Source organism: Idiotropiscis lumnitzeri, chromosome 7 (genome assembly GCF_059441095.1).
Source record: "Idiotropiscis lumnitzeri isolate Australia: NSW breed Sydney's pygmy pipehorse chromosome 7, RoL_Ilum_1.0, whole genome shotgun sequence".
In the NCBI taxonomy this organism is placed as follows: domain Eukaryota; kingdom Metazoa; phylum Chordata; class Actinopteri; order Syngnathiformes; family Syngnathidae; genus Idiotropiscis; species Idiotropiscis lumnitzeri.
This window is the reverse complement of record NC_142397.1, coordinates 2,748,438-2,760,667: the sequence shown is the minus strand read 5'-3', so window position 1 is coordinate 2,760,667 and position 12,230 is coordinate 2,748,438. Positions and strand designations below refer to the sequence as shown.

General features: G+C 41.8%; 1 protein-coding gene across 1 annotated transcript in view; it reads left to right on the top strand.

Annotated features, from left to right (window-relative positions):
• yap1 (Yes1 associated transcriptional regulator) overlaps positions 1–11,669 on the top strand; it is a 31,457-nt gene extending 19,788 nt beyond the window's left edge. Inside the window, exons 5-8 of the mRNA XM_088301332.1 lie at positions 4,767–4,921; positions 7,343–7,473; positions 8,094–8,206; positions 9,207–11,669. Coding sequence (XP_088157458.1) covers positions 4,767–4,921; positions 7,343–7,473; positions 8,094–8,206; positions 9,207–9,442 — 635 coding nt within the window. The 3' untranslated portion in view covers positions 9,443–11,669. The remainder of the gene's footprint in view (positions 1–4,766; positions 4,922–7,342; positions 7,474–8,093; positions 8,207–9,206) is intronic.
• Positions 11,670–12,230: the final 561 nt, after the last annotated feature.

Genomic DNA, 12,230 nt, shown 5'->3' with positions numbered 1-12,230 from the left:
CCTCTGAATGCGTGTCGCTCTTAGGAGGCGAGCTTGCGTACGGCTTTTGGCTCGAATCGCTGTGCACAAGTAAAACTAAAACTAAGTGTTTTGAAGAAAAAAAAACTAAAACTAATTAAAACGAACAAAACTGCCCTGAAAATAAATTAAAACTAACTAAATTTAAAAAAAACTCTAAACCAAATGAAAACGAACTATAATTAAAAATCATAATAACCCGTGCCTGTGACACAATAAATATGCACTCACCAAATCACTGAGCTGGTTATTATTCCACTGGTTGTAATTTTCAGTGGCGTACATCTGAATTATTTACATACTCAAAGGTGAGGGTCAAACCATTAGGAACAGCTCCTCAGAGTCATGCAGCGCAGTTACGCAACCACCATAATACACACGCTGGAGTCACACTTTCAAACTCACAAGACTCTCTCAAATCATCCCTCCCCATTGAAATGAATGGAAATGCTCTTAATCCGTTCCACCGTCCACATTTGTGTTTTTGTTTCTTAATGAAAAACCGCACTATGATATTGTACCTTAGAAAAACAGTAACAACAAATAAATCAAAAGCATTAATCACTTTGTGCATTATGATTTAATATTACCATCCAATTCAGTTTGCCGATTCTTTTCGGTGTGACCGCCTCAGCCACAAACACAGAATAGAATTATTCTTCTTCTGCTACCTAATATTTTTTTGTCATTTTTCAAAGAGGATGCAGACATGCCTGTGCAAATATCCGTTGCTTAAAGAGTTGTAAAATCAAACAATTGCACAGGTGTACCTAATAAAGTGTCCTGGGATTGTAGAATGCATCAGAATCATCCCGTTTTTTTTTTTTTTTTTATTCCTGTGAAATAATCTTATAATCAGACCATTTGGGCCTTTTTTTAATTATAGCATTTGTACCCCCACTTCTGAGGGGAGGTGGGGCTTGTATGTGTGCGTGTGTGTATGTAGTGTAACGCGGCTCCCGGCGCGATGGCCTGATAAGCGCCGGTGTTGCTGTCTCGTTGTGTTGCGGGCGGGCGTGAAGAAGACAAAAGGCAGACGGCATTAACTTGCTCTCTTATCTCCCTCGGCCCGGTAGCTTAGGCCGCCCTCATGAGTTGCTAACGCAAACCCTCTGAAACACACACACACACACACACACGCACACACGCAGGCAGAGTCAGCCTCCTTGTGTGCGCTATCAGGCTGGCCCTGAAATGAACCTGTCCTTCTCTCCTATCTCGTCCTCTCACGCTGGGCTCGTTCACGGCGGCGATTTTTCTCATTGTTGCCGCATACTCGCCGCGCTGGCTCTGCTTGACTGTTTGGTCTGCGAGGCAGGCCTTTATTTTGTTTCATGACATCATTTTCACTCCAAACGTATGCCTCCAAGGACATGTTTGACGAGTGTTTGGTTCGAGTTTTTCGGAACGCTTGACCTCCGCCAAGGCCAAACAAGCCTCATGTCGATAGACGTAACAGTAGTTTTTAAGGTTTGTGCGGTGTTCACTGAGAAGCAAAAGGAAAAAGAATGTCGTGATGGTAACGAAAGTAAAAATATATGGACTTTTTACAATTTCGGATAAGCACTTTTATCCGGATCGGCATCAAATTTATATATTTATATTTATATTTATATTTGTTATAGCGGTGCTAAAAATCTCACTGGAATTTTTCCCGGGATTAAACTCATCTATTGTTATGTCTTTTGCTGTTTTACAATTTACATATTTCATAATTGTTTTTTATGATGGTGTTGAAAAAGGCTCCAGAAGGAAAAAAAAATTCTCCACGAAACCTAGCTGAAATTGTTTGGCAACGAGTTAACGGGTTTCTAACGAACACCCCCCAAAAAAAGTCATCGACAATTAAGAGTGAGTCAGGCGTCGCAAATTCTAACAATGATGCCAAAGTATTTGAATCCGTTTCGCTGCTGCCGTTGTAAGCAGTTGAACGGCCTCTTTTTTAATTTATTTTTGCCTTGCTTTTTGTGACCACATGACTACAGTCTATATTTTGGAGTGTGGTGGCCGGGGGGGAATATGTAACTGCAATTGGTGGGCAAACGCTCGTAGTCGAAAGCCGCTTTTGATTTGACAGATGGATCTTGTCATTGGCAGATGAGCAAAAAAATACATAAAGAAAGAAAAAATGTCAACTTGTTGTTGGAGAGACGCAACAAATGCACTTTTCAGAAAATAAAATATCACCGCATTTTCCGGAGCATAAGGCGCACCTGTTTATAAGCCATAGCAACTCTTTTTTTGAAAAAGAAAAAAATATATACAGGCTATAAGCTGCAGTTTTCTATGTTGAATTATTATTTTTTTTAATGTGCCTTTTAACACGGCAACAACTTTGCTCATTAAAACAGAACATATCCAAGAGAAAGAAAAAAAAAAAAGATTTATTTTGCGCATTTTCTGAACTATAGAGCGCCCCGACTGGTAAAAGAAAAATCAACAGAAAAGCCGCACCGTTATATTAACCGCCCGGTTCAAAATTTAGCAATAAATTAGCGGCTTATAGTCCGTAAAATGTGGTTGCTTAAAAATGAACCTTCCCCACCCCTGCGTTAACTAGTGCCCAAGTTGGCGGAAGGATACGTGCAGAAAAAAACGAGGCCTTCACTATGTGTGGCAAGAAGTAACGCTCTCTCCCATGACTGCTTGTGTGTGGGAGAGGCGAGGGGGTGGCGGCTCCGGGACTGTGTGGGTGGGGGCAGCTCGGCAGGAGTGGGAGGCGGATGGATGGATGCGTTCGGGAGTCGGGCGGGGGGTGCTGGTGGGCTTCCCAGGGAGTACCCTGCAGGCGACGCGCCATTCGGCCGTGGGGTTAGTGTCAACAGACAGTGATTGAATGGTAATGAGGAAGGTGCCCCCTTGGAGAGCGAGACGGGGCCCCCTACCGAAGCCCACCGCATGAAAATTGTGGCCCCGTCAGAGCTTTGTCCGGCGCATAAGCAAACACCTCCCGCATTATGGTCAGCCACATTTGCCTGTCTGGATGATCGAAATGCAACCGTGACCCACTTAGCATGCATAGATTAGCGCCACTCATGTTTATGAACATCAACAGGCCAGATAATAACAAAGATGGGGCAGAGGAACCGCTGTGTCTCCAATACACACACACACACACACACACAACTTTTGTTGTGATGTGTCACTGTGTTGCAAGCTTGTTTGACAACCACACACAATTGCAGCCGAAGGGAACGGTGACTTACCACTAAATTAGGGACACCAAGTAGGCCAGGCTTGGGCAACTGGCTGCCCGCGGGCCTATTGAAGAAAATAATAATAATAATAATAATAATAATTAAATACTTGCGGTTCGCCGCTTATTAAGTCGCAATTTGTTTGATTTTTTTTTTTTTATTTTTTCTTATCCTGTGTTTGGGAGGGGTTGTGCAAAATGTAAAAATGTAATAAAAAAAAAAAAATTACCCCCCAATGCATTTCAAGGGCATCAATTATGCACGGCTTTTGCTATTCAAAGAATCCCCGCGCAAGTACCAGGTTTCCACTGTTTCCTTTTAAGTTGTAATATCACAATTCATCACTAGATGGCAGTCAAGGCTACGTTGCGCTTGCCCAGTCTTATACTGCCCTGTACAACAACTTGAGTTGACTTGATCATTTTTGTGGATTTGGTATGACATGCAGGACAAACATACGATGTGAGTAATATCAAAAGAATTATTTTTGGGATTGTTTGTTGTTGAAGGCTGGAATTCGGGGCTCATTTTGGACAAACTCCCTGGTGGGAATTCATCAAAGTATAAGTGCTGGAATTTGCTCAAAATGGCTTTTGTCAATCCGAATTGCTGACTTCCTGTTGCTGACCCCCCCCCAAAAAAAAATTAATCCAGACAATAAATTCGTCACAACAATGCAAATAAACAAGATTGCATTTAAAAAAAAAAAAAAAGAAAGATCCCATCCAAACCGAGCTTCATTATCTTGATGAAGACGGGATCTGTCGAGTTCCGTCACTGAATGTCTCCAGATTGCGCAAGTGTTCCTAATGAAGTGAAGCGTTGGCCGGCTGCACGGCTCCAATCACATTTGTTTGCATGGAAAAGAAAAAGACACAATGAACAGGATAAGTCACGACTGATGCAACAATGCCTCTCTTAGTCAGCGAGTGGGCGGGGATCAGGTCTTACAGGAATCGTGCTGGTTTGGGACTGCGCGTGCTGAAAAAAACTCGCGTCGGGACTTCCTGTAGCCGACATAACCTGCTGTACTGGCTCGCCTCCAGCCTTTTTTGCAAGGCTGCGAGGTGAACTTGTAAGTCCTGTTGTGCTGTTTTTTGTTTTTTTTTCCGAAACGTCACCAAGCGCTGACGGCATTGCCACACTGACGCTCACAAACCTCCCAAGAGATCGAGCCATGTACTTTATGAATCGGCGAAATCGGAAATGACGGACATTCGGCTGTGTTTACATGACAGCGTTTTGATTATCTGCGGGCTATTTTTAACACGAGTTCCGGATGCACGTGCGCCAAAAAAAACGGAAGCTTGCTTCTTGATGTGTATTCAATGTCGTCGTGATAATTGGCTGCTCTTTCCAGTGGTGCCTTGAGATAGGAGTGACCCAACGTACAAGTTTTCAACATACAAGCTCTTTGTTGGCCTTTAATTTGCTCGTATGAAAGTACACGGCATGCGGTCATGTAAATCGAACAACGGCGATAGATCGCAGACAAGCTTGTCAAGTTTTAATATTTCAACATGCTCTTTCTCCTCTTCGCTGTCTTCGCAGCCCTGAACCAGCAGAGGATCTCCCAGAGCGCGCCGGTGAAGCCGAGCGGCCAGCTGCCCTCGGGCACCCTCGGCGGCGTCAACCAGCTGAGGCTGCAGAAGATGGAGAAGGAAAGGCTGCGGCTGAAGCAGGAGTTGCTTCGGCAAAGGCCTCAGGTCAGCGTCGGGGCTGTTGATGTCCACGCATTTAAAAAAAAAAGAAAATACGGATTCGTTCCACTTTGGGGCTGACAAAATTTCTTCACAAATTGTGTGCATGTGGAAATGCTCAAAGCCTTTGAAACTTTTGATCTTGATCCCTACGCGAATTAAACATAGTTGAGTTGCCACGTGTAGCCCGAAATGGCCTGGAAATCAAAAAGTTGCCCATTTGTGAGAAAATGTCGTAACATTCTCATGACAAATTTGTATTTTCTTGAGAAAAAGGTTGAAAGGTTATGAGGAGGGAAGTTATTTATTTATTTTTTTTTTATTTTATTTTTTTTTTTACCTTGCTGTAAATGTCTTAACAAGAGAAATGAATTTCAAAATATTACACATTTTACTCTCAAAAAGACGCCTTTATTAAAAAATAAGTCAATAAATTTAATATTTTAGTAACAACTATATTCTCCCCTTTTGTACTTGGGGGACGAAAATGACGTAACCGGCCTTTTGTTCTAAATTAAAATGACTTTATTTATGCAGGTACGTCCGTCATGTCAGTGCCTTTAATTGGACCAAATCTCAGGTAGGCGAGGAATCTTCATGAAGAATGCTTTTAGGCCGTAATTATTAAAAAAATCAAAAATAATAAACAGAAATATTGTGTATCTGAGTGACGCCCGGCATATTGTTAAGAGAAAATCACGCAATTGAAACTAATTAACTCATTCGCTACCATTGACGGATATAGAAGCCAAAAAGTACATTTTTCATGGGCTGGAAAAGAAAAAGAATACCAAGTAAAACAAAAAATAAAGCCCAAAAAATCATTCACACAAAGTAAAAAAAAAAAAAGTAAAATAAAGCAAAAATAAGTCAAAACCAATTTTAATTCCTAACCTCGAAAGTCGGTAACATCCTAAAATCAGGCCGGAAGGAGGAATGTAACCGTTGGGCAATTTACAGGAAGTGGCGTCAATGTCCACGAGCAGAAAATCAGTGCTTGCAGTCCATCGTTCTTGTTTTGCTCTTGACAAGCGGAATCTGTTTTCAGTTAAAAAGCGTGTCGTGTAAACATCCCCTTAAGCAAGCACATGTTTCAAATGTCTCTTCAAGTCGTGCGTAATCGGGCAAGCAAGCGCTTTCGTTTTAGCGCCGTACGTCTGGAAGAACCTTTTCAACGTGACTCATCCCACTCGGAGGATCAAACTTTCAAACCCGGCCTTTGATGGGCCTCCGTTGTTACGCCACGTTGCCGCAAAGTCTCGTGACTCATCCGTGGTAATTTGACCACTTCCTAGTGACACATCGCCGCCGCCTCCTCACAGGGCTGCGCGGCACCCGAGTTCAGGAGTTTACTCAAGGCAGCGTCCCGGCGCACTTTTATGATGATGATGATGATGATGATGAATGAGGGCCGCCCGTGACTTGTTTACCATGTCGCCGCACGGCTCGTTTCAAGTTGACCCAAGTGTGTGCACACACAAAACCTGATTGGACAGTCCAGACTGGAGACAATTGTTAAGATAGCTTGCAGTGGTTTTGAAAGTATTTATTGAATATTACTGTACTGCCATAAAGAAGAAGGCAGGGAAAACAGTTTTTTTTGTTTTTTTTACACAATAAAATTTATTGTGTTTTTTTTATCTTGCACTCGACAATTACTCAATATACGTTATGTATAAAAAACTAAAACTAAGTATAAAACCAAATTAAAAACTCAGTTTTTCAATAAAAAGAATCTAGTTTGTTATATATAAAAACAATCCAAAATTAATACAAATTAAATTTGTGAATTAATAAAAACTTTCCCCCAAAAAACTAACAAATGAAGCAAAATACATTTAATTTGACAAAAAAAACTAAAATAAAAAAAATTTAAAAATCCCAAACTGCAGACTCATACTTCCTGTAAAAATAAATTGGCGACAAACACTTAATGCTGTCAATCTTTCATAAAATCATACTTAAAATTTGCCGTGCCATAGGACCGTGCGCAAAAAAATAAACCTAAAACTGTCTAAAACTGATTAAAAACAAAATTTTTGAATAAATAAAAATCATTTTGTTATATCTAAAAAAAAGTAAATCCAAAACTAATAAAAACCAAATTTGTGAATAAATAAAAACTATGTAAAAAAAACTAACAAACAAAACAAAACTAAATGAATTAAAAAAAAACAAACAAAGATCAAAACTAACTAAAAAAAAAAAAAAATTTTAAAAAATCCCAAACTACACTCGTATCGTATAGAAATAAATTAGTGGCAAACACTTAATGCTATCAATTCTCACTTAAGATTTTGCCCCACCTCAAACCTTTAAGCTCTCCGGACCGCACACTTGCTCACACGAACAAAACCCGCCAAGCAGCTGTCATAACATGGCCCAAAAGCGTCTCTTTGACGAGTGTCGGTCTTTGGCGGTCCGCAGGAGCTCGCTCTGAGGAACCAGCTGCCCACCAGCATGGAGCAAGACGGCGGCGGCACCAACCCCGTGTCCTCCCCGATGGCCCAGGACGCCAGGACCATGACCGCCAACAGCTCGGACCCATTCCTCAACAGGTTGGTTCCGAAAGGGATTCGCTACATCCAAGAAATGCTCGTTGAATGTAAACCCAGTCGGATCAATTAGTGGAACCCAGAGTTCAAAGCAAACATGGTGAAGCGGCATTTTACGGTTGTGCCGCTAAGTCTTTTAAATCATTTTTTTTTCTCTAAAATTGTGCTTTTTGCACTCTATGTTATTTATTAGCAAATGCTTTTAAATGTTTTTTAATGACGTGAAGCACATTGAGTGACCTTGTGTATGAAATGCGCGATAACAAAAATAAAGCTGCCTCGCCTTGCCGTGAGGAGCGCCCCCACTCGTCGACGTGAGCAAAAGTTGAGTATCAAGCGGCCCGGGAGCACGAGGTCCAGCGGGTAAACAGGCCGGACTAATCTCCCCCCGCCCACCGGCACCACTCCCCAACCCCCAACGCTCACAATGGCCTCATTCATGGCGGCTCTGCTGAACTCTGCCTACATATTTTTCCTCTGCTAATTAGTGCAGCACGTCAAATGTCGCCTCTTCTTTGTCCCTCTTGGTCCGCCTCCCCACTGCGTCCGGCGGCGCTGGCGTTTACGTGGCCGACGCCAAACTTTTACCAACAGTTGTCGGTTTCCTGTTTTGTGCCCTTCAGCGGGACGTACCACTCCAGGGACGAGAGCACGGACAGCGGCTTGAGCATGAGTAGCTACAGCGTCCCTCGCACTCCCGATGACTTCCTCAACAGCGTTGACGAGATGGACACAGGTGAGGACGCACGCCACCAGGCACAAACGGGTTTCGAGGAAATGAAACGCACCAGTATCTGCAGCTGCGATGGTTAATCGTGTAACTCGATTAAGTCGATTATAAAAAAAAAAAAAAAGCAATTTGTTAGTTCACAGCCAGCCGATTCTACGCTCTCATTGGTTGACACCTAGGTCACTTACTAAACCGCCCCTGCCCTTTAAAGCCACACACACACCTGCACACACACTCGGGTTTTCCAGGTTCAAAGCAGGGTAAGAGTTTCAAAGTCAGGTCATTGTTCCGAAGTAGGACTGGTTTGCAAAGTAGGGTTCGTGTTTCAAAGTATGATTTCAAAGTATTAGGGTTTAAAAAAAGGTCCGTTACGGTTTCAGGGTAGGCTTATGGGTTCAAATTAGGGTTTCAAAGTAGGGTTTCAAATGAGGGCTAGGTTTTGAATGTAGGGCGTCAAACTGGAGTTACTGTTTCAAATTAGGGTTTTGAAAGTAGGGTTAGGGTTTCAATGTAAGGTTTCAAACGGGATCGTGTTTCAAAGTAGGGCTTCAAACTAGAGTTAGGGTTTCAAAGTGGGGTTAGGTTTTGAAATTAGGGTTAGGGTTTCAAAGTAGGGTTTCAAATGAGGGCTAGGTTTTGAATGTAGGGCGTCAAACTAGGGTTAGGGTTTCAATGTAGGGTTAGGGTTAGGTTTAAGTTTTGAAATTAGGGATAAGTTTTGAAAGTAGGATTTTAATCGAGGACTAGGGTTTCAAATAAGGGTTAGCGTTTCAAAGTTAGAATTTAAGGTTTAAAAAACGTATGCAATGTAAATAAATGCAAAACAACTACATTTGTAATTACAAACGCAAGTCTTATTAACTTGCTTTCAATAAGGAAACATAAAAGTTGATTCTTTAAGGTGCCACTAGAGGGAGCCCTCGTCTGGCACTGCAGATAGATAACAACATGGCCACGTAGCATGCTAGCGCCACCCTTAACGCCGCCCTCCCATGTGTCCCGGCAGGAGACCCGCTCCCGAGCTCCATCGGCACGCAGCCCAGCCGCTTCCCGGACTACCTGGACGCCATCCCGGGGACGGACGTGGACCTGGGCACCCTGGAGGGCGAGAGCATGGCGGTGGAGGGCGAGGAGCTGATGCCCAGCCTGCAGGAGGCGCTCAGCTCCGAAATCCTCAACGATATGGAGTCGGTTCTGGCGGCCACCAAGATCGACAAGGAGAGCTTCCTCACGTGGTTATAGAGGGGAGCTCGGGGGGGAGGGGCGGGGGTCCCCCCTCTTCCTCCTCCTCTTCATCCTCCTCCAGCGTGCTTTTGACGAGACATTTCAGCGAGCCTGTCTGGACTTTTCCCGTACTCTGCGGCAGTATTCTTCTTGTCTCTCTGTCCTCCTTTTTATTTTGTCTGTGTCTTCAAGGCTGGCCCATGAGCAGACAATCACGCAAAGGGTCCCCGAAGCTCCATCTCGGGCGTCTTTAACCCCCCCCCCCTCCACACCCCCAGTCGCCCCCGTTTCTCCATTAGCGCCTCGTTCTCCTGCAGTTGATCTCACTTCACCCTCTGACTTTTTTTTTTGTTCTTTTTCCTGCTCGGGGAACCAAAAATGATGTATTTGAACAACAATACGGATTTGGAATGAAGGTGTCAAAGGGCCCCCAAATTAGGACAGGTGACTTTTTTTTGGGGGGGGGGCGGGCGCGACCACATCGCTGCTTGGCTGTGCCAGCGTGTCTAAGTTAAACTTTTTTTTTCTTGTCATTAGATTAAGTGCCTTCAGCTTTTGTTTTCAGACGGCGAGCAACACGAACAACTTTCTTCACTTTCTTTCAAGTTGATTTTTAAATGCATTGTAACGGGATGTAGGGATTTTTTTTAGCATCTTTATATCGCAGTCTTACCGGCTTTTATCTCTCGTTTCGTAATTTTAGGCCCTTTTTTTTTTTTTTTTTTTTTCGGCAAGATGTGTATGATAGTTTAGATTTTTCTTTTTACTTTTTTTTTTTTTTTAAACTTCACCACATGAAGAAACAACTAGGGATGGGCAAGTACCAATACCAGGGTCTTATTATTTTAAGGTATCGAGTACTCATATCGATACCGGCCATCGATACCGAAGGCATACAAAATCTGAATAAATCCTCGCGCCAGTTTGACACATCATCTGCGTCAGAAAGAAAAAATCACTTTTTTTTTGTCGTTGTGTTCATTTAAATTTTCTATATAAGAAGTACTCGAGGTATCGGTACTCAGTAGCGGCAAGTACTCAAAGAGTGAATCCTCGTATTGGTATCGAACATCCCTAGAAACAACATAGGTGGTTCTCGTGGCCTGTTGTTTCATCGCAAATATTACCAGCTTGTGTCTTTCAGCGGCAAATATTCCTGATTAACCAAAAACATTAAAAAAAAAGGCACAAAAAAAATCAATAAAAAGAAAGCCGATATGTTGACGGAATGATATGAAAAGACGTTGATGGAGAGCTGGGACGTGCTGGAGCCGGTTTAAAAGTCATGTCGACGGCGAGGTTGGGGCGAGAGAACACATTTTTTCTTTCTTTTTTGGAGGAACAATCGAGAAACAGTTCGGTTCTGATTTCAGTCAGGACTTGTGTCCGATTCCAAAGATTTTTTTTTTTTTTTTGGTCATTTTGCTTCCACTTTCACAGCGATTTGTTAATCAGCCTGTGCATGAACAAAAAAAATGTATCATAAGCTAGTGAGAAGAGAAACAAATCGTAGTAGGTTTACCTTTGTGTCTTTTTATTTCTTTGTTTGTAGTTTTTTTTTTTTTTTTTTTTTTGGTGGTCGTTGCGAGTGACTAACCCTGAGATTTGAACAAATTTTTGCGATTTGGAGTTTTTTCCGATGTTTACACCGCAATCTTTGATGGCTAACCTTCAGTATCCTTCGGTAGCATTTAACTTTGGAACTTGATGGAACCATTTTTTTCGAGCAAAAGAACACTTTTTATGTGTACGTCTTTGTAGGGTTGATTTTCCTGATCGGTTGAATCGACGCTTTGGAAGATGGACAATGTTGGTGAGAACAAAAAAAAAACAAAAACGAGTGGTACACTACAAGTGCTTGTATTGCACGGCGACGCGTTTCAGTTTGGATGCGACTCGCCGTTGATTTTATGCTTATTTTAGCGCGCGGTTTTCGATGCCAAGTTGAGATCGTCGGCGGTTATCATCGTAGCCGTAGAACTAATCACACCAGTTAACGAAGCGAAAAAAGAAAATAAAACTGAAAAAAAAAGATTTGGGGTATTTAGAGTTTTCTAAATGCGCATGAAATGAATTTATATTCAGTGATGATCTGTTCTTTTTGTTTTGTTTTGTTTTTTGATAGATATGTGCATGTGTTTTAGAACCATAAAATCTGTTACATTCTATATATATAAAAATATATATCCCTTCATATACAAACGTTGAAATTGGCTTGAAATAAAGTATATACTTTGTGGTAATACTTTCCGTGTGTGGCCTTTACTTTTATGCGTGTTGTGGGAAAAGGTTGGACTCTGAGAATGAAGTCATATTTTTTTGGAAGAATATTTTGGATTTTTTTTTTTTAATCTTCAACAAATAAAGTCATAAAAAGTTCAACTATTGTGAAAATATTGTTGAAGGGGAAAAAAATGAGGGCGAGGGTTTCACTGTAGGTTTTATTTTTATTTAGGATTAGGGTTTGAAAGTATGGTTTCAAACTAGGGTTAAGGTTTCAATGTAGAGTGTCAAGCAAGGGTTAGGGTTTCAATGTACGGTTACAAATTATGATTAGGGTTCAAAGTAGGGTTTCAAATTAGGGTTAGAGTTTCAAGTTAGGATTAGGGTTTCAATGTACGGTTTCAAAGTAGGATTAGGGTTTCAAAGTAGGGTTTGAATAATTTGAGTTTTAAAGACGGGTTTTAAATTGGCGTTTGGCTTTCAATGTATTCAAAACCACTGACGTGCATATTTGAGTTTCACAGCTTTTATTTTGAAGGTTGCCATCAACAAGCGTGATCGGCACATTACCGTAATGCACCGT